This window comes from Vanacampus margaritifer, chromosome 2, assembly GCF_051991255.1.
Source record: "Vanacampus margaritifer isolate UIUO_Vmar chromosome 2, RoL_Vmar_1.0, whole genome shotgun sequence".
Classification (NCBI taxonomy): Eukaryota; Metazoa; Chordata; class Actinopteri; order Syngnathiformes; family Syngnathidae; genus Vanacampus; species Vanacampus margaritifer.
Window position 1 is genome coordinate 26,659,478 of NC_135433.1, and position 21,447 is coordinate 26,680,924.

A 21,447-nucleotide genomic window follows, 5' to 3' on the forward strand; every position below is an offset into this window, starting at 1 on the left:
GGAGGCATGGATTGGAATGGTATTAGCCGGAGACAAAATATATGTGCCTAAATTGGGGGGAAGGGCGGGAGAGAGCAAGGCTACAGGGAGAAGAGCTAGCAAGGGTTGAGGACTTCAAAATACTAAGGGTCAACAATCCAGAGCACCGGTGGGTGTGGTAAAGACTTGACTTGAAGAAACTGATCTGAGCAGGTTGGAACTGCTGGAGCAAAGTGTCAGGTGTGCTCTGTGATAGAAGAGTTTGTGTGACCACAATGTGAAAAAGTGGCACTGAAAAAAATGACAGGAAGCAGAGGTGGCTGGAAATTAAGCTGTTGGGGTTTTCTCTGGGAGTGATGAAGTTTGAAAAGATTAGAAACAAGAAAGACGGCTTTTACCGGGTACCATCATCGTCCTGTGGCCGAAAGCAGAATCTGCGTAGGTGTATACCTGTCCTGGTGAGGTCAATCCTTGCTGGCTGGGATCCTGCTTCTCCCATCCGTTTTGCTGCAGCTGCCGTCCACCACCAGTGCTGGCACCTTCACACTGTCTCCTTCCAAAGAAATGGACTGCGGAGGGATCTGGACATCATCGCCCTCCCCACTTCGGCCACCGAGCTTCCTGCCAAGGACTGTCTGGTAAGGTGTTCTGGGCACATCCAATTGGGAGGAAGCCCCAAGGATGACCCCAGGACACCTTGAAGAAATGATGTCTCCCGGCTGGGATCCATTTATGCACATATATAGCATTTCAAATGAAATACTTAATGAATGCAATACATATAAACAAATACGTGTGACTTAATATTCATTAACCATTGTACATATGTATTTTGGGGAAAATGACAATTGGTGAAAAAGTGAAGTAAAAATCATAAGAAATACAAATAAGCCTTACATTATTTTAGAATGTTTATACTGCTACAAATTAGCTGGCCCATCTATCTAATTTAAAATCAAATGTGGACCTCGAGCACACCCTGTTAGCGGCGGTAGACGATTTGCATATAAGACGCCTCCATCCTTTGCTACACTATCATGACTTCGTCTCATGTGTCGGTAAATTAGCTTAGCATCGATAGGCCCACGTTAGCACTTGGGCCGATTGGTCACAAAGTAGGGCTAGAGATTTGATAGCAGGTTGTCACCATACATAAAACATTTTACACTCAACGTTAGTCACTTTAGTAGGTGCTATGGTTGGGCGGTAAGGCCTTGAAATGTCTATGTTGGCAAGACTGACCGATTTTGTAGAACAGCTCTTCTATGTTAGCAGCAATTTTTTTTTCCGGATTTCATTTACTTGTTCTTTAGGTTAAAGACTTAGCTATTGCCCTGTAGTTAGTTGCATTAGGCTGAACAATTTTGTTGAATCTTCTTTGGCCCAAAAGAAAAAAAGAAAGAAAAAAAAGTAATTAAGCAAATGAAGTGATGAAAATCCATTATTTTTCAGCCACCCTTTGCCGTGCTTGATCCAATCAGGTACAGATATCTGCTAATGGTATTTGTTACAAATGTGATGCCAAGTCATTATGCAACCTCTAATTATTGTGACACTTGTCTTTTCTGTCCCTGGTGCTCTGGTACCCTTTTTTATGTAGTAAACAACCCACACACAAAAAAGAAGAGAAAAAGTCAAAAGCCAAAGAAAAAGCACTTTTGGAGTTAACCCGTCCGGTTGATAGCGGTTCCTAACATTTTGATGAGTCACAGGCAACACAAGACTCAAAATATGACTAACATCAGTCTGTCAGTGCAGTCAAAATAAATAAATATTTGAAGCTAAAATGCCAAAATGTCATGAACATTCAAGCGCATAAAAACAAGGCCAGAAGCTGAAATATGAAAAGGTGTAAGATTCTTTAATAATACAAGCTACATTTTGTACATTTCTACAGCAAACCTTTTTTTAGTAAGACTAACACATTTTAGGAGAAGAGCCTAATATAAAATTTTACAACAGCAGATGAGAAATACGTTAAGTCATAATATATATTTTTATTTGTATATGTCATCTATATATTCACTTCAACAGGGTTTTTTTTCCCGTTAAATAACTGTAAAACATTTACTCCTATCAACAATCAAGGTGAAGTATAAATTAGGTTCAAGCACCATGTTTAAAACCATGACCTAGCGGAGGCCAAGAAGTTTGCAAATAAATACACGATGGTACACTGGGATGTAAGGCTGCCATGGAAAAACGACACACGCGACGGTTTGAAAAGATGACGACAAACAAAAACAGTTGAAAGATTGTCACCGTTTGTCCTCAAAACAAAAATGCTTTGCTTTACAGTGGATGACAGCGGAGACTCCAGAGCTTATTCAATTTCATAGTATTGTCCCCAAAGTCAACAAAAATGCTGATTATTAGCATAGTTAATGGTCATGTTAAGTGTAACAGCTATACAAGGAACAATTTGTCACCGTTGTTTGGGCTTGTCATCACTAGCCCCTTTCACACCATTCCGGAAAATCAGACGATCTGAAAATGAGCCGGAGTACTATTAGCCCCAGAAAACACGAGAGTTGTTTGATCCCGCGTCAAAAAGATTGATTGCTGACATTGATGTAAAAGGGGATAGAGGCAGGGCAGTGACCATGTGAAAGGGGATAGCGGAAATCCAAGACAGGTGGTGTGAAATTCATATTTACTTGGCATATGGTGTAAGTATTGCTTTCACCAAACAAAGGCAGGAGAGGTGTGTGTCAGGTGTTAAACTTTTGACCTAAATGGTAGATTCCCACTATCACCTTTCACACAGGCAACGGCCCGCCTCTGTCAAGCCCCCGATACCATGTCAGAAGTCGGTAAACCCACCCGATCCAGCAAACGCATTGGCATGTCCGCCCTGAGACTGGGAGGTCGTGGGTTCAATCCATGGCTAGGTCATACCAAAGACTGTAAAAATGGGACCCATTTGCCTCCCGGCCTGACACTCATCATTAAGGGTTGGAATTGGGGGGGTTAGATCACCGAATAATTCCAGAGCGCGGCCCCTGCTGCTGCTCACCGCTCTCTCAGGGGATGGGTCAAATGCGGAGAGCAAATTTCACCCCACTTAGGTAGGAGTGACAATCAGTGGTACTTAAATTTTTTTTAAAAAAAATTTCAAGAAAATTAATTTGCAGTAACAGGGTAGGGACTGTCTGAAAGGGCATCACAGAAAGCCAGGATAGAGAGTGCGAAACTTAAAAACTACTCACTTGGCACCCTGGCACCTGGTGTGATGTATGAAATACTTGTCAAGACTCCTGCTTTCAACACAACAAGTTAGGAGAAATTAGTGTCTGGTATTTCATTTCACACCCCCATGCCAGCTGTCGTCTACCCATTTGCACACCTCTGATACATCGGGAAAATTGTGGGTTCAATCAACCCTTCCAATCTGTATTCTGTACCTTTCTCACAGAACAGTGATATGGGAAAAATTCTGATAGTGTGAAAGGGGCTTGTGACATCTTGATATAGACACTGCTACCACATTGTTGGGAATTTTTGCTCGGATTTGGCATGATATTTTAGATGGCATTCAGGCAACATAAAAATTCTGAACTTCCACTGTGAGACTCGACAGTATGTAGCAATCAGAAGTGACTGCTCAAGTACCAAAATCACACTCGCATACGTACAGTGAGAAATTGAGATATTGTGGGTATAAAAATCGTAAGCTTCCAAAATGTCCAATAAGAAAGATGGAGGCACGCAGCTGCCCGTTAAAAGACCAACACACCAGTAGCACCCCCCCCCCCCCACACACACACACCCACACACACACCCGACAACGCAGTGAGGCTAACGAGTCTAACAAGTCTGCAACTTACAAAGACTGCTCGGCAATAAAATTTAGAATCAATTTGGTCAACAAATCAATGTCTCTTATGGGCTCATTAAAATGACGGAAAACTAAGAGTCCCTCAAAATAGTTTTGCAAAAACATCTGGGTGTAATCCTGTGGCTCAGTCAGAGTACTGGAGGTCTAGGTCAACAGTTCCGTCCGTCACCACCAACCTGACCCGCTTGGGTTTGGTCGAGCCCATGGAGTGAGATGTTGGTCCATAATGCGGTATGTCCTGGTGGTCGCATGGGTGATTCTGCTGGTGCGCATCCTTCTTGTGTTCGTCCGGACCCCCTTTGTATCCTGAGAAGCTACCCATGGAAAACGACGGTGGGTTTGATGACTGAGAACCGCAGGGCTCCAGGACAAGCCGCCCCTGTGTCCCTGATGGTTCCATCAAGCAGTGGTAGGTGTAGTTTGTCGGGCCGAGTCCCGGGTAACCTTCGGGCCCGTCCCTGAGGCCCAACGTCAGCGAGTGGTCGCCACTGAAGTTGAGTACATAAGGGGGTCCCTGTGGGCCATAAGAGAAGGCTGGGTGGGTTTTGCTTGCTGATGTCGGCGTGCTGGGAGGTGCACTGTGGACTACTTGAGGATTGCTGTGATGCGGCAAAGGAGAAAGCGATGACGCAAAGCTGAAATCAAACGGATCTTGCTGAGGGTAACACGGCTGGTTCTTGTCTGAGCCCAGCGGCGTGGATTTGTCGTGTTTGGAGGTCTTCTCCTGTGGGCAAGAATAACTGTCTTTACTGGGGAAGAAGAAAGGTCTCGGCATGGCAGAGAAGTTTTTGTACGTCACGGTGGCATTGTCCTGCTTTTCGGGGGCTGTTTTACTTCGGCTGAATGACGGGGGCAAGGATGAACTTTGCTTGTTGAAATGGATGCCGGCCCTGCCGTAGTTGGCGGAAGGAGCAAAATAGCCGATGTTCTGAGCAGAAACATTGCCTTTGTGGTGACTCTGGCGGTCCTCGCAAGTCCTTTCCGTGGATTTTGTACCGAATGTTTTGGATGTCGAGTGGTTGCCGGCAGTCACGTGGTCTTTGGAGGGAGCACTGTATAAGTTCTGGCTCAGGTTCCCGCCCTGAAACTTGAGAACCCTGTGGATCACAGTGGAGGACTTCTCCTGGGAGTTGAAGGGATTGTCAGTGGGGTTTGGATTTCTTCCGGACGACAGTTGAGGATTGAGGAACTTAGTAGCCATCGAAGACGACAGTACGTGCTTTGTTGGGGGGATGCTTCGCTGTGCGCTAGGCTGACAGCTGGGAAAAGACTGGTGCTGTTTGGGAATGGTCATGCGATGGAAGGGTCCATGTGTTTTGAGGTTGGATGCAGCTTTTGACTGGCCGCCGCTTGGTTTGACGTTCACGGTGGGCTGCACTAAAGGAAGAGGATTCTGAGACATGCCAGCAGAAGTGCCAAATATGCGAGGCTTGCTTACGACGGAGGAGGAATGACCTTTTAAGTCCTCTCTGGACAGTCTCATTCCGAGATTTTTGCTGAAAAGTCGGTCCTTTCCCGCCAGTTCGGGAATGGTGGGCGCTGAAAAACTGAAGCCTCCTTGGGGTGGAATTCGACCAGAGGCATTCTTTGCCTCACAGTCCAGAGGAACAGAATCATTTTTGGATGGAAGCAGACCAGGGAAGAACTGGAGATCTTCACTGGTGAAGTTGTTGCCGGGACTCGGGGGACCGAGGTAGGGCGTCTCTGTGGTCCACGTGTCAGAGGGGCTGTGCGAAAGGGGGCTACTGAAGGGATCCGTGGGGGGGTCTAGCGAACAGAGATCGGAGGGCGATGAGTTGAGGATGTTCTGCGGTTGATCATAGCCTTCAAAGTTGAGACACTGGAAGTCCAGGATGTCATCGCAGCAGTTTGCGAAGTTGGGCTCACCCGGCAGAATGTTGTCCGCAGTTGGGAACGGTGGGGACTGGGATGGGGGTTGCATAATGGAATTGGGGATTCCGGATAAGGTGGCTGTCTTTTCCAGAATCTGCGATGAGCAAAGACCCTCAGATAGCCTGGAAAGGCTGTTGTCAATCTGTTGGAGGGACTGACTGAGGCAGCTCATGGACGCCTCCACAGGGCCGCACTTAGACACCATTTTGTGCCGCTGTTTCCTGCAGCCACCATTGCTCACTTCCGGTCTCTCAGCAATTACACTGGCTCCGACCACAGTCTCTGGGTTCTCATCTAGAGGGGAAGACAGAGAAAGTGGTGACAGCGACAAAGACATCTGCGGTGCTTCAGTTTTCAGGAGCAAAGTGTTACTATTCAACTTCTGAGTCAACGGCAGTGGGTCTTCTTGTAGCTTGCTCAAGTCCAGCAGTCCTGGTATTGGCTTGGCTAAAGGGGGACCTCGAATCTCTCTCTTCACCAGCGTCTCCATTTTAACTTCAGCCTGCTTCTGCTCCTCATTCTTGCCCTCCACCTCCCAGATGTCCTCTACCTTTCTGCGCAATTTGAGAACTGGCAGGGGAAGACCGCTGAAATCCAAGTTGGATTCCATTTTCTGCTGCGACCCACTTTCAAAAAAGCAGCAGCTTTTCGTGAACCGATCTTCAATTTTTGTTCCATGGACAAAAGATGACTTCTCGCCAGATGGAATTTCCCTGTCTGTTTTTTCTTTACAATCTTCATTGCCCAACATTTTGGACACATTCTTCCTCTCACCCCGTTTTTTTAAGCGAAGGAGTTTGTTCTTGGACTTCTTACATGCCTGCACGTGGGCCTGAGCCGCCTGCATCTCCATGCTCAACACAGACACTGAATCCATGATGGCTTTAAGCGGATCATTGTCGAATTCCTCTCTGTTTTCCGTTTTGATCATACCACCCAATCCGTTGCTCTGCATCTCCCACTTTTTCCCTCTTCTTCGCTTGAAACGGATCCTGAAGTTAAGTTCAGGCTTTGTCTCTTCAACATCACTTTGTTCCAGGGCTGCTGATCCCATCTGAGAGTCTTTCTCTGGCCCATCCTTACTCTGATGGTTCCTGTCAAGGGAAACAGTCTCTTGGTGGTCGTCCTCATCTTGCCTCTCAGATTTAAACTTGTGAACTTTCCTCAGCCGACTCTGAGGAGCTTCAGTAACTCTTGGCCTAAGCACCCTGGCCACGTAGTTTTGCCTCGTGACCCTTCTGGATCTCACCCTCCGGACTTTTGCTCGCATCACTCTGCTTTTTCCGTCACATTTGATAGACTTTCCTGGATGACGACTTAGTTCCTGCTTTGAGGAAAAAACGGAATCCTCTTTCCGGGTAGTGACGGAAGTAGCCACTGCGCCTTGTTCCGGCTCCACAGCACTGCGGAATGTCCGTTTCTTTAGAGGTATGTTGGACTGCATGGCATCAAGGTGCTGAGTTGTATGGTGTGTATTGGCTGAAATATGCGACTGGAGAGGTAGTGGGTTGAGGCAGTCAGCTGCTGGTTTGCCAAGCTGGTTTGGATTCTGCGCCAAGGGGACTAAACCGATTTCTGTGCTGTTTGACTTCAGCTCGGCTTTTGTCAATACTCTTTTGCGGATTTTCTGACACTGCCCGAAATTCCGTCTTGTCGCCACATGGCTGCCTGTGTGGAGTTCTCTTGGATTAGAGGAACAACGATCGCCCTGTGGTTGATCGTCTACCGAGGCTTTATCTTTCTTTAAGAAATCAGACAGTAGAACCTTGGCCTGCTTTATGACTATGTGATTGCTTAGATTGTGTACTTGTTTACTTGGTGTACGAGCTAACGGTTCTGAAAGATCAACCTTGCTGAGATTTGGAGATTTAACTTCCTCCAAATTATTCTGTCTCGTCATTTTTGTACTGGACATCGTCTTACACTCAGTAGTAGACACTGTCTTACACACAGGAGACGGCTCAGGGGCGGAGACTGTCTTACGCTCAGGGGCGGAGTCTGTCTTACGCTCAGGGGCAGAAACTGTCTTACGCTCAGGGGCGGAGGCTGTCTTACGCTCAGGGGCGGTGGCCTTTCTCTTTTCTTTGTGCTCCTTAGGTTTGTCTTCTTCTGGTTGCATTTCTTCTTCCGCTACTGTCTGGATTTCAATAACCTTGTTCTTCCCACCTCCCTCAAGCTGGGAAGACTCATCCACCATCCCCTTTGATGCGTGCCGCTTTCTTACTGTTCCCTTATCAATGGCCTTGAAAAACATTTCCCGCACTCCTCGAGGAGCTTCGGTGGCACAAGGGGCCGTTGTAACTGGGGACGGCAAGCCCTGCCTCTGTTGGAATTTCTGTGTAGTCAGTGGTCTGAGGCCCTGAATCTGCCTCATCTTCCCTCTCAGTTCCTCCCTTATGTCTCGGTCGTCAACGCTTGTTCCCGGTGCCTCCCTGCAAGGCGCTGAGATTCTAGTGAGGCGGACGGTCAGGTAGTGCTTGAGTGATAGTACTTGTCCGGGATTGTCCGAAACTTTCTTACAAGGTTCCGGGACACTCTGACAGACGTTGGAGTCCAAGTTCTCTTGCTCTGTACTCTCCTGCGTTTTTGTGATTGAGGTTTTGTCCGAGTTGACCATGTCTGTGCTTCTGGTTCTGGTTCTGGACGAGCTTCTCAAGGGACCGCCTTTGACAGATTTTCCATTAGGGCCTACCCGTCCTCTGTTCTTCTGAAGCAGACCAAGCGAGAAACGCTTCACATCTGGGGTTGTCCTAGGCTTCACCACCTCCAGCTGCTGCAGGAGTGCCCTCTCTTTACTTTTGGGATCCTTGCAAACCAACAGAAAATCCAGCGAGTGGCGCCGCACCCTGATCCTCAAGTCTCGGATCACACACTGTGACAGTAGTGGCAGCGTCCGTCGCTCTTTTCTGGTCTCATCCACTTCACCAGGTCTTGAGAGTCTGTGGTTCTGTAGCCTCCACTTATTTGTCTGGTTCCACTTTCGGTTTTTAAGGGCGTTCTTCCGCATCTGATGGGTGAATGAGTTCCTAGAGGGAATTGCTAGAAGGGAAAGACAAGGTCAAGTCACTGTGGTGAGTTCCAATTTTAAAAGTACAGTCATACCTTGATTTAAAAGTTTAATTCATTCTGTCATATATCAAATCAATTTTCCATATGCAAATGCCATGAATCCATTACAACCCATTTGTTTTAATTAAGTAAAATAGCACTGTATTGTATAAAATAAACAAGGACAAGAATTAAACTTTTATCATGCAGTGTATTAACTGAACGTGGGCTACTGTAGTATTCGTATGTTGTATGTTTGCCTTTAAAGGTATTATATCTTGGTATTTTAAGCCCTTCCACAGTTAACTATAGGCATATAATAAATGAATCTAATCTTTGATACCATGGCGATGTATTTTTTTATGAAATATTAGGTATTTTGCTGGCTATTTTTCTAATGCGGAAGTAGAACGTCCGGTTCAGTAAAACCCCGCCTCTCTTCGTGTGGTTGCTGCGCCCCTCTCTTCCGAGCTGGCTGCTGCGCGCACCGCCCACAAAACTCTGGAGCGCTGCGTTCGATCACTTAGTGGCCACGCAAGACTGGCCGGCCGTTGCAGTACAACAGCGTCTTCTTTAAATGTGGAAATTGGATGGATGTTCAATTCTTCAATAAACATATGCTGCTTAGAGGGCGAACGCGCTAACAACTAGACCATTTGTTCACTTAGGTTCAACAGCGCAAAAGATTTACTTGTAGTTTACACAAGTGTCAGCCATAACCTTTCTGGGAATTTAAGATGGCCAATTGTCATTGCACTTTGGCATTGCAAATGTGAAGGATAATTGATTGCTTTGAATTCATTTGGACAGAATGTTTACTGATAAAGGCTACTTTTATCACTGTCCTGCGAGCATGGAGGTCTCAGATAAAGTGGGCGTATGCTTACTCTGTACAGGTGTTGCAGGGGTGGGGCCGCACTTAATTACGTCATAAAGTGAGCACCCGCTCATTTTCTCAGGTTGAGAGGGGGCTAGTACTTGGAGAGCAAAATGACCTAGAATTTCTCCGAGGGGCAAATGGAGGAAAACCCCACTTTGGTAATGTTTTTGGTGAGGAATTTGCATTTCTCATGCTCCAAAAAGTTTATTTTTCACATTACTGTCCCTTTAAGTAATGAGGCTGAGTGTTTAACATCAGGGCTGGAGTCAGTCAATGATGATTTGACTTGATTTGATTTGATTTCCTTGTAAGCGTCTGCTCCTTTTGAATGTTCATTTATACAAACAGAATACAATGATTTGCAAATCAAGTTCAACCTATATTTAATTAAATACATCAGAAAGACAAGATATTTCATGTTCAGTTATAAACTTGCTTGTTTATAGCAAATAATCATTAACGAGAATTTTACATCTGCAACACGCTCCAAAAAAGGTGGGACAGACTGAGAAAGTTGAGGAATGCTCATCAAACACCTGTTTAGAACATCCTGTAGGTGAACAGGCTAATTGGGAACAGGTGGGTGCCTTGATTAGGTATAAAAGGAGCTCCCCTGGATTGCTCAATCATTCACAAGCAAAGATGGGGCAAGGTTCACCTCTTTGTGAAAAAGCGCTTGAGAAAATAGTCGAACAGTTTAAGGACAATGTTCCTCAATGTACAATTGCAACGAATTTAGGGATTTCATCATCTACGATCCATAATAACATGAAAAGTTTTTCGAGAATCTGGAAAAATGGCGACATGTAAGTGGCAAGGCTGTAAAACATCAGTGAATGCCCGTGATCAGTTAGAACATTGAATATGTTGTCTTTGCAGCATAATCAATCAGATATATGTTGAACATGATTTGCAAATCATTGTATTCTGTTTGTATTTATGTTTAACACAATGTCCCACCTTCATTGGAATTGACTTTGTATTTCTACTGTATGTTTGACTGTTTGTACTGTTCAATAAAAAGCTGAAACTTCATTGGTGAGTCTGGCTCTCCTTGTCCACATGTGAGTGTATTAAAATACATTAATTGCTCAATTTTTTATTCACTCCACTAATAATTCAAGTTTTGGCTTGCAACATAATTGGAAAAAAAAACAACAACCCTAATACTCAAGTAAGTTAAGGTACCTATGTATTGGATATTTCTGCAGTTGTTGAAAGCTAACGTGAAGGGAAAAAGCTTTGAAAGGATACCTGAATGCAATCCCGGAATAATGGGCCTGGAGCTTAAATGTCCCTTCTCTCGCTGGTGGCGAAGGTAGCGTTCCCGGAGGCGGTATTTCTGGCCCACGGGGTCTTTTGTTTCCTCGCATTCCGGCTGCTTCCCTCTGTGTTTAAAATGACCTTCGCCTTTCCTGCAGGAGAGTCGACGTCGGTGCATTACACATGACTCAAACCAGGTCAGAAATCTCCAGTGTGAAGAACAGGGAAGCACCTCTCGCAGGTGCAGCACTCGCACATTTCGTTGCCCTCGCCGAAGAAGCTGGCGCCATAGTAGCACGTGATTTCCTCCCCGGGCGAGATCGGGCGAATCACCTCCACGCAAGCACCATTCTTTTCACCTGGGACAAACTGGGTGTGGGTTTGGGTGGAAGGTGGGGAAAGACAAAAGGTTGGTCGGGCCCCCCAAGAGACACACGAATAGACAGATGGCAATGACAATAAAATCTGTTGCTAAACATTTAGAAATCAACTTAAGTCAACGCTGTGAATAATCGTCCAGGTTAGACATCACATTGGCTTGTCTCTGAAGAATGAATGTCTGCTCACCTTGCAGTTTGGCTTGCAGTCTTCCAGCACAAAGACAAGAAAGAAAGACAATGCGTGATTAGTTCCAGCACAAATTAAAATCAAATGATGTAATTCTCTGAATGGGCCTTAATGGGATTAAATTCCTAAACACTCAAAATATTCTTTATCGTGCAATAACAACAACAATTTAAAAACTTGTTTTTGATATGAATAAAAAGGTTGTTTTCCGTGATGAATCTAAAATGTGTGTTTCCAATGTGCATAATGCTCTCTAAACAAGCAAATTGCATAATACTGTGTTGGTACTCAAATTCAGCCACAATCATAAACATAAATAGATTATTGATTGTTGCTAATTTTGTCCATGGCATTGAATTTATTTGCCAAAATATTCAGTTCAAATTTTTTTTAATGCCACTTAATGTCTCTTCCTCACTAGACATAACGAGTAGTGGTGACATATAATAATTATTATATCACTGTATTTTAACAAATTCTGCTTTGACATTTTTGAAAAAATGTATCATTCAAAAGTTGGTTATTATGTTTATGGCAATTTTATGTTTGCCCTTCTACACTCAAATTTACGGATTTTTGAAGTGTTATTGTCATTAATGCCATTATTAACAATACTTAAACTTAGTTATCCATAAACATGACATTTAAAGGGAAAGTCAACCCAAAAACATTTTTTGACAACGGTATGTTCTATGCAGCCCCACTGGTCTAAATATGGTATTCTGCTTAATATTGTGTTAGTGGAATATGAGTTAAACAGCAAAATCCAACTGATTTTATCCATCTCAGGGGGCGGCCATTTTGCCATTTGCTGTAGATGACATCAATGTTGCTCAGGTCCAGGGAACAACCAATCACAGCTCATCTTAAAAAAAAAAAAATAGCTGTGATTGGTCGTTGCCTGAGCCCATATTACTGTGATGTCATCTTCAGTTGACAGCAAGTGGCAAAATGGCCGCCCCCTGAGATGGATAAAAATGGCTGGATTTTGCTTCATAACTCTTATTCTACAGATGTAATATTAATCAGAAAGAATGTTTAGACTAGTGAGGTCACATATAACATTATTGTCAAGAAATGTTTAAGGTTGACTTCCATTTTTATCTGAATTCAATTTGGGGAAAACTAATTCAAGACTAAGAATCTATGGACATTCAGTATCACGAAGAAAGGATTTTTAGGACCTTTGAAAAACAGATGTAAGGATTAAATACATGAAACCTTGAATGTTCATTTGGGAAAATCTTATTTTAGACTTTTTAGGACCTGGGCCCAACTAGTATCTTTAAGTAATGATGGCAGAATGATATTGAACTACTATGTCCATAAATATAAGCCATAAAAACATAATTTTAACCTTTCAATTTCATATTGTAAACTCTAATTGCAGACTTTCTAAAAGAACCATGCACATGCCAAATATCTTGAAGCAATGAAGGCAGAATGGCAGCAGAGGGCGCCATTCATTCCAAAAATACCAAATGTTGTAATGTAGAAAGTCAAGGACATATTAAAAATGTACCAACATCAAATATGTCGTGTTAAAAGCTGACGTCACCAAGGCTAATCAATTTTTTTTTTTGTCACTTAAATGTCCAAACTGACCGTGGTTGATGAAGGCGGCGGGTCCGAGCCAGAGCTGAGCACAGCGTTTGCGTGTCGAGTACATGACGCTGAAGTCGTTGACGCCGGCCCGAAGGACGGCGCTGTCGGCTGGACTCAGCTCAGCGATGCAGCCCAGAAGGACCTCCACACGCTCCCCCGCAAACCTGCTCGCCAGGGACAAATGTTACACTTTAATCTCTTGTAAAGTGTCATGTTTTAAAGCGTCAGGTTACTTCCGGGTGTCGGACAATGATTGACTACCACTGACTTGAACTGAAAATGTTGACATAACTTAATGTGTTTGAGATACACTGCCAGATACTGTATGTTTTAGATGTTTCCCCCCTCCAACACACCTGACTAAAACAATCAGGATTGTTGTCATGCTCCTGCAGAAGGTGCTGATGATCTGATCATTTGAATCAGGTGTGCTGGAGGAAGGAAACATCTAAATCAGGGGTGGGCAAACTCAATACTCGAGGGCAAGAGGTTTCCCTCTTCCAACACAAGCTGATTCCAACCAACAGGATTATTATCAGGCTTATGCAGATCTTGCTGATGAGCTCATCATATATCAGCTGTGTTGGAGAAAGGAAACATCCAAAACATGCAGGACTCCGGCCCTCGAGGACCGAGTGTGCCCACCCCTGATCTAAATTAAAACATGCAGGACTCGGGTTGTAGAGAATAGGACTTATAGGTAGCCTGCAAGCACAACAGCGCTGCGTCGGCCATACACGCCAGAGTAGTAAGTACTGTGTCAGAAACAACAATAAAGTACAGTAAGTCTGCAAACTGCAACAAATGTTTGTTTGTTGAACAGTTGCTTCTTGTTGTGCGACTAACAGAGCAGCAGAATAAGCCTTGTGCATGTCGGATCCACTACCAACACTTAACATGAATCCTTTTTTTCTTTCTTTTTTTTGCTGACATCAGATTGGCAGGGGCTCATCTCAATTTCACTTTTTTAGCATCTTGCCAATGTAGCAAGGTGAATGTCGTAAAGAAAGAAAGCAGGGGAGTATATAATGGCGCAAAGCAGAAAGAGCTTTTCAGTGGGGGCATGCATTTTATGCAAATGATTTGGTAAGACTTGTCACGGCCCGGTAAATCCCCCCGCACCCCGTCGACAAACATTTGCTGGTGTATACATTGGAGCAGATGCTGCATGAACAAAAAATGCTGCTATAGAAGAGCAATGTATGGCCGCACCAGTGTCTGGTGGAGGTAATCTTGGCCCCGTTGGTCTCCGAGGAGTAGCGGTCACATGACTCGATCTTGATGCCACTATCCAGTAGGAAGGCGTTGAGGTAGCGGTTCACCTGTGGATAAGACAGCGACTTCAGAACATTCACAAAATGTAGCATATACACACCACATGAATGACAGTGAGCGCCGTCAACTTTTGACTACACTGTAGATTATTTCTTGTGGTTCTGTATGAGTTCCCATCATACTAGGTGGGAGTTGGGTTATCATGAATAATTGGCACCACAGCATTAACTGTGCAATACACACCATATGTGTGACAATGTGCTAGGGACATCTTGACTGGATTATTTGTAGCTTTTTTGTGTCGTATTGTGCACAGTGACATCAATAATTTGGGTAAATAATAGGGACGTTCGATACCACCACTTTTTTTAGACCGATACTGACACTCAAATCTTCAGTACTTACGATATCGATACCATTAGTACTTATGATACATAAAATTTCCATTTAAAAAATGGCATAATTTTTTTAAGACCTATATATCCCAATTATAGCAAATTTCCTTAAAATTGCTTGAAATGAATGGCAATTATATATTTTTTCAATTTGCTCATAAAAGTCATTAAATAAAATACACAATAAAACGACTTTCAAAAATATATATAAATAAAATTAAACAAATAATCAAGTGGCCAGGGGAAAAAAAGTCCCAATCAAAGTATGTAGCTGTACAACTTCATTTTAAGTAATACATTGAAGTGCTAAGAATTCAATTCAATACAATAGTGTTTCAAGTAATTTAGTAATATCTACCATGTGAAGAAATCCTCAAGCTGTTTAGTGTGTGATGTTTAATTATATATGGTTTTGAAATCCATGCTTTTAACTTGGAAGGTTGCTCTGTATTTCCGTTTCCTGTTCTCCATTCGTCATTCATCTCATAGCAGTGCAGTAGTTAATAACAATATACAAGATCTGTCTGCACTTCGGAGCTAATTAAATTGTTGAGCACAATTGAAGACTTATGTGCTCTCTTACTGGTGCCCCCTCAATAAATGTAAAATAATCATCTTAGCCTTTAGTTTCTGAATGAAAAACGGCCACAAGAGCAGGGGCTCTATACCAGTATCGATATCCGTCACGAGTACCGATAGTCCGGTACTGTGAAATGTGTCCCGGTATTGGTACTCGCCCATCCCCAGTGAATAAATTGTCATCTTATTGATATCTCAATATAAACATTCAATGTATTGTTGTGGAATTTTCAGCAGTTTGGCGAGATGAATGAAAGAGTCTGGAAAAAGAAGGAAGCTCAAACGCGCCAAGTCTAACTTCACAATAAAGTTTACCAAATACAGTAATACATTGACGACAAAGCAAATAGCCTTAGTACACTTTTACTTTGAAGTTCGCCCACGTCGTGGCACGATGGCTAGCTTGACTTCCCTTTTAAACGTTACTTTATTGTAGTTGATTGGCATTGTAGTTGCAACAACATCAACACAACGCTAACACGTAAACATGTATTCAATCGCTAATTTAGGACGCTAAGAAAACGCAAATTAGTTACGCAGTCATTGCATGATACGGCAGAAGTCTCTGACGTAAGTGGCTAGCGGCTACCTGTTAGCATGACCAACGACGACTGAGCGACTGGCTGCCGGCTGATAAGTACGTTTGACAGCTTACTTTAATTATTTTTTAATATTCTGGACCAAGGCCACTTTTTAATTCACTCTCCATGTTTAAAGGAAAGGAAGTGCCTTAAATTGCACATTGAGGTCTTTTGACTATTAAAAAAATAAAATAAAATTAATAAGATAAATAGAACGTTGTCTTTATTTATTTTATAAAACATGTTTGCCCTTTAAAAAAAAACATTCAACTGAAAATGTAAAATTTAGCTGTTCAGATTACAGGAACACAATTTTAAGGGATTAAGCCTTGTTATTTTACACATGAACCATGCAAAAATAAGAATGTTTCTTTCTGCCTCATATTGCACTTAAAAGTTGTGTTTCTAAATCCTAAATAGCTATATTAGACATTTTGGATTAATTTGTTTTTTTGTTTTTAATGGGAAAAGGCATTTAATGAAGACACTAAATCCTACACGGCTATATTAGACATTTTGAATTTTTTTTTTAATAGAAAAAGCGCTTTACAAAATAAAGACAAAGTACTATTCATCTTCTTTTTTTTTTTTGGGCTGATCCAAAAAACGATCCGATCCATGACTCAAATCCGTGATCCGATCCGAACCGTGACTTTTGTGATCCACTACACCACTAGTTTCTATATACTTGAAGCTTCAAATATACATATGTCTAACAGAGAAGTCTACAAAATCGTGGTCTGTGAGAGAGTGCACAGTAAGAATCATGGGAAGATTCTTTATGCTGCATGATTAGTTTTTTTTTGGTAGGCGAAAGGAGGGTCAGCTAGACAGGAAAGCAAGCTGTCTGTTCCGAGCAGGCTTATCAGTCAAGGTCACTTTGATATTGCTTCATGTACAAGAAATGAAAATACAGGTGTCTACAATAAAGTATAAAGTTATGTTAATACGTGCTTAGCTAATTATTTTCCATAACAGTATTAATATTGAAAATGAAGACAATTCGATACATATGAACTTTCCACGCTAGCGCTGCATGTACTAATATTATGGTAACATTATTGAGATGTCTAAAATGAATATTGAGATATGACGTTTTTGTTCATATCACCCAGCCCAAGCAATTATCATAAATAATTGGCAAGGTGAGCTATAGCATTAATTCCACCACACATACATTGTATGACATCTGCACCCATGCGTGAGAGAGAGCGTGCCATGGACAGAGGATTATTTCTAGTAGTCAGTTCTTTCTTCTTTGTCTTATCGTCACTGATACGCTTGTACAGCTTCATACTCAGAAGGAAGGAGAGACAGCTCTGCGTACTTGACTTTTACGCCAAATTTCAAGTCACTGCCATGACAGGGCAGGTAACAAGCCAAGAGTAGAATTCTAATGGTGTAAATGAAGTTGTGAGTACACACGTGCTGCCTCAGTAGCTCCTGCCGGTGGCTCCCCAAAGCGTTGAAGTAGTCATCAGTCAGCTCGCCCACCGTCAGCGCCTCGAAGGTGGCACTGAAGTCATGTGTGCGTTGGAAGCGCAGCAGCGTCTCCTTCAGGTTGCCCCAGCGACGCACCTCCAGCGCTGGGCTGTACACGCAGGAAGCGGTGATTTAAAAATATATATATTATAACATAGAATAGACAAGAGAAACAAACAATATGATGGAAATTGTGTTGTTAAACACAATAATGTAATTTTGTCTATTTGGGGTCGCCATCCTCATGTTCAATTGTAGTACTTGTGACTGTATATAGTTTTAAAAGGGAAAGCCAGGTGAGTGACGTGGGTGTCAGCATATTGCAAACTGCAGTTTATGCTGTTGACATCCCCATCATGCAGGAACACAAAATTTGCTGATAATACGGCAGCACGCCTTCACATTTTTAGTATTCAAGAAGTGTGAATTCAAAACATTGCAGTTTCTGTATTTATTGTCAAATAATTTATTAGTAAGAATAAAAATGAGAGGAAATGTGAATATAATATTAATTTTTACTTTGCATGTCAATTTAGGGTATGCACTTACATTTTTTGCTTTTTTATTTATTCATTTTTAAATATAAAGATTATACTGGAAACCTGCTCTATGGATTATTTTAAAATGCTGTTTATTTTATCAATCATGCAAGGTGTTTTTTTTTTTAATTATGAATGAAAGGTAAGAGGAGCCGCGACATTAATTATATGACAAAACATCATGTGTGCTTGTGCATGACTGAGTGTCTCATGGATTATTTTTGACTCAGTGGATTATTTCTAGTTATTCTGTTTATTTCTATTGAGCATGGTGGCAGCTATCATGGGTAAATGGCAAGAGGAGTGATTACATTATTTATATAACACGGGCGCTGAGCACATGTAACTATTGACTTCTTTTTTTTTTTTAACTGTGTACTTCAAACACTGACTGAATAGAATAGAATGCCATTTATTGTCATTATACATCGCATAACGAGATAGATCTTACTCCTGTTCGGTGCATAAATCAAGATAAAAAAACAAAAAATTGTTTAAGGCAATATAATGAAAATAAAATACAATATAAATAGATAAAATCACATATATAAAAATACTGTAAGATGTGTAATACGGAATGCTTTCAAAAATATTGCACAAAATGTTAAATTATTCCTTAAATGATGAAATGTCCGGACTGAGGAATAATAAGATTTCAGAAAGGTGATGCCCCTCAGAAAGAAACTGAAAGGCTGTGTAGTGTCCTTGATAATACACTGAAACTTTGTTAACGACCTTGAGGAACATTTGGAGTTTTTCCATTTAGATTGTACAGCCAGTTACCACAAATAAATGGCAAATAAATTTACCGGGAGGTTCTGGGTTTATAACATTTCCAATCTACAACGTTTCGAGGTTAAACCAAGGACCCCCTGCATTTTTCGGTCAAAGATGCTGTCTGCTTAGCAGTAAAGTCTACATGAGCTCCAGTCCGTACATGCAATTTGTGAAAAGTTGCCAAACTGCATCCTGCTTTCTAGTATTGCGCCAAAAATGTGTTTATACTCATCCCTACTAAACGACTGTATATCTATATTCTGTACAATGTTTTATCCTTCCTCCAATAATTGCAATTTGCACTTTGCATTGCATAGTGCATTGTACATACTGCAGAGCTATCATACCATATTACTAAGGATCAAAGTCAGTTCATAGCATGCACATACTGTATCTATAGAAATAGATTCATGTTGACATATTATCCATGACATGTACTGTATACAGTATATATATATATATATATATATATATATATATATATATATATATATATATATATACTGTATACAGTATATATATATATATATATCATCGTGTCTGACATGCTGTACATACTGTGTATGCTCTCTAATTACTGCTCATGCATTTCTGGTAAGACACCATGTGCATTTCAATGCCTTGCACTTATGAAATGTGCAATGACAAGTTGAAATCATTGAATCTAATCGGAATCTGAGTGTGTCTTAATTATAGTTCATTACATCGTATGTCAGGATCCCCTGTACATAAGTTTCAAGTGGGCTCGAGCACGGTTCGAATGGCCTCGTGACACCCATGTAATCGAGTCTGGAATGATGACAAGCAAATTACCTGATATTCATTTTATGGGTGGTGAAGCCCAAGAGAGGGTCCAGCACCAGGCTGGTGGCCAGGTCATCGGTTTCACACAGCTCCTTCACACTCATTCTAGTGCAGCAGTCCATCGCCTCCCACCATCAGCATGCTGAAAAAGGTTGCACATGTACCATAAGAACAGCAAAACAAGGGCAAACAGAAATACTGCAAGAAATCAATCACCTGTAGTCCCTTGTGCGCCTGATTAATGATACAAAAAACAAATTTAACAATTAACTGATGGACACCGTGTCAAACAGGTTGGAGCAAAAGCATTAGAAAATGCCATTATTAGGGTTTTCAATCACATAGTTATTGACACAGTTGCTGCACTTGTCTGCATTTTTCATTTCCTCCACTTATGTTGCAATTTACTGTTAAGATTCAGGCTGTTTATGTCTCATTATTAATGTCACTAAGAACTTTCTACAAAAGATAAGCAATACCCAATGCGAACCAAACTGTGCCCTTAAAACCAAAGTACGTACCAAACCGTGATTTCTGGATCTTTTTTTTTCTGCACTTATTCCTTCTTTCTTGGCTTCCTTTCCTCAGATCTGCATTCTATGTTTACATCATTCCATCCTTCAGTTCCTCCCTTCATTACATCTCTTTTCTGTACCCATGCACATCTTCCATCTCTTAAAAATCATTTTCTGCCTTCCTTCCTCCTCAGAACTGTTTTTCTTCTTTCCTTGCTTTCTGCCTTCTCTCAGACTAACTTTTGTATTTTGCATCTTTCCTTCTGCATTCCTTACACTGCTTTAGAATCCACTTCCTTTGTTCTGGCCTCAAACCATTTGTCATTATTCGACGGCTCCTGCAAGAAAAAAAAGTTAATTCAAGAAGTGTATACTTACCCTGAACAGTAATGTGGGTTCATCGTTATAACCCTAACGGGCAACCTTACTACGATGTGACACGCGAGAAAAATAACTTTGACAACCCCTGAATGTTCAATATGGTAATACACACGCTTTCGTTACTAATAACAAACAACAATGAGTCCTCGAGTTAAAATCTTGTCACAAAGTTCTTCAACTATGAACCACCAAGTGTCAACGAGTTTATTATTGACTGGATTTAGCGCCTTAGCTTAGCATGTGGCTCGTCAGCTGCTGGTCAGTGTGTAGTGGGTAGCGGGTCGGCGAGCTAGCATCCCCGCATCACACAAATACATCGGTGATAGATTTAAAGCATAGAATAGGCGCCGGCCGCGCAGAACCCACCTGGGAGTCTTTTCTGGTCAACGAACGTATGAGCGTCAGGGTGGAGGAGTAAGATCCCAAAAAAGCAGCTCTTTGCCTGGGCAGCTAGTCTAGCAACATGCTAGCAAGCTAGCTGACTAGCTTTCCGCCCCAGATTAGGAGAACACATCTGCAAGGTAATATGCGCGATTTATACTGCAAGTGCACGCAATGAGTTGTGTTTGTTGTATTGTGTCTGTAGTTGCCAGCTTAAAACAAGCTTCGTCAATTTATATTATTTTTAAAAAGAATGGAGGAAGAAAAGCTCCGGCTCTGGTAGCAAAAGTTGATCGGCTACGTTGCAGTGCAACCGAACATCTGCACCTTGCGGATCCGCCCACCGGAGGCCCCCATTCGTTGAGTTGAAGGACAATCTAGAAACTCAAACATACAGGTTGGAATACGACTCGTGTGATTGGACTGTTTGAGACGGCGGGCGGAGATTTAGATGGGTTGATACACGAGATGTACACTGTGGAGCTACAATTTCGTCAACGCCATTCGTCGAGTTCGACGCCTATTTAGCAAATCACACGCATCGGCTGGTTTATAACACCGATGATTGGTCGATATTTGAACGAGGGCGGGGTTACTGATGTGTTGATACACGGAGAGAAGGGAGTACTGTACTGTACAGTACAGTGGCCTCCTTATTGGCAACA

General features: G+C 42.2%; 1 protein-coding gene across 4 annotated transcripts; it reads right to left on the reverse strand.

The window, feature by feature from the left end:
* Positions 1-1,819: 1,819 nt before the first annotated feature.
* On the reverse strand, positions 1,820-21,109 carry kmt5c (lysine methyltransferase 5C). 4 transcript variants are annotated; one of them, XM_077558421.1, is made up of 10 exons: positions 20,768-21,109; positions 20,297-20,358; positions 19,515-19,647; positions 17,329-17,494; positions 14,286-14,395; positions 13,074-13,237; positions 11,469-11,488; positions 11,134-11,270; positions 10,893-11,053; positions 1,820-8,749 (listed from the first exon to the last, which is right to left on the reverse strand). In XM_077558421.1, exons 3-10 carry the CDS (start codon positions 19,625-19,627, stop codon positions 3,942-3,944), a joined length of 5,679 nt encoding a protein of 1,892 aa, XP_077414547.1. In that variant the 5' UTR covers positions 19,628-19,647; positions 20,297-20,358; positions 20,768-21,109; the 3' UTR covers positions 1,820-3,941. The 4 variants fall into 4 exon arrangements, with proteins under 4 accessions (XP_077414547.1, XP_077414546.1, XP_077414545.1 ...); XM_077558420.1 differs by lacking the exon at positions 20,297-20,358; XM_077558419.1 differs by having other exon boundaries at positions 20,027-21,109.
* Between the last annotated feature and the right edge of the window lie 338 nt (positions 21,110-21,447).

What these genes read in the sequence shown, in the direction of transcription:
- kmt5c (XM_077558420.1), bottom strand. Translation starts at nt 19,627, where the DNA reads ATGGACTGCTGCACTAGAATGAGTGTGAAGGAGCTGTGTGAAACCGAT. An exon ending in ATTACCTCCACCAGACACTG is followed by an intron (nt 13,238 to 14,285) that starts GTGCGGCCATAC and finishes CCTGGCGAGCAG; the next exon opens with GTTTGCGGGGGAGCGTGTGG. An exon ending in ACTGCAAGCCAAACTGCAAG is followed by an intron (nt 11,271 to 11,468) that starts GTGAGCAGACAT and finishes ACCCACACCCAG; the next exon opens with TTTGTCCCAGGTGAAAAGAA.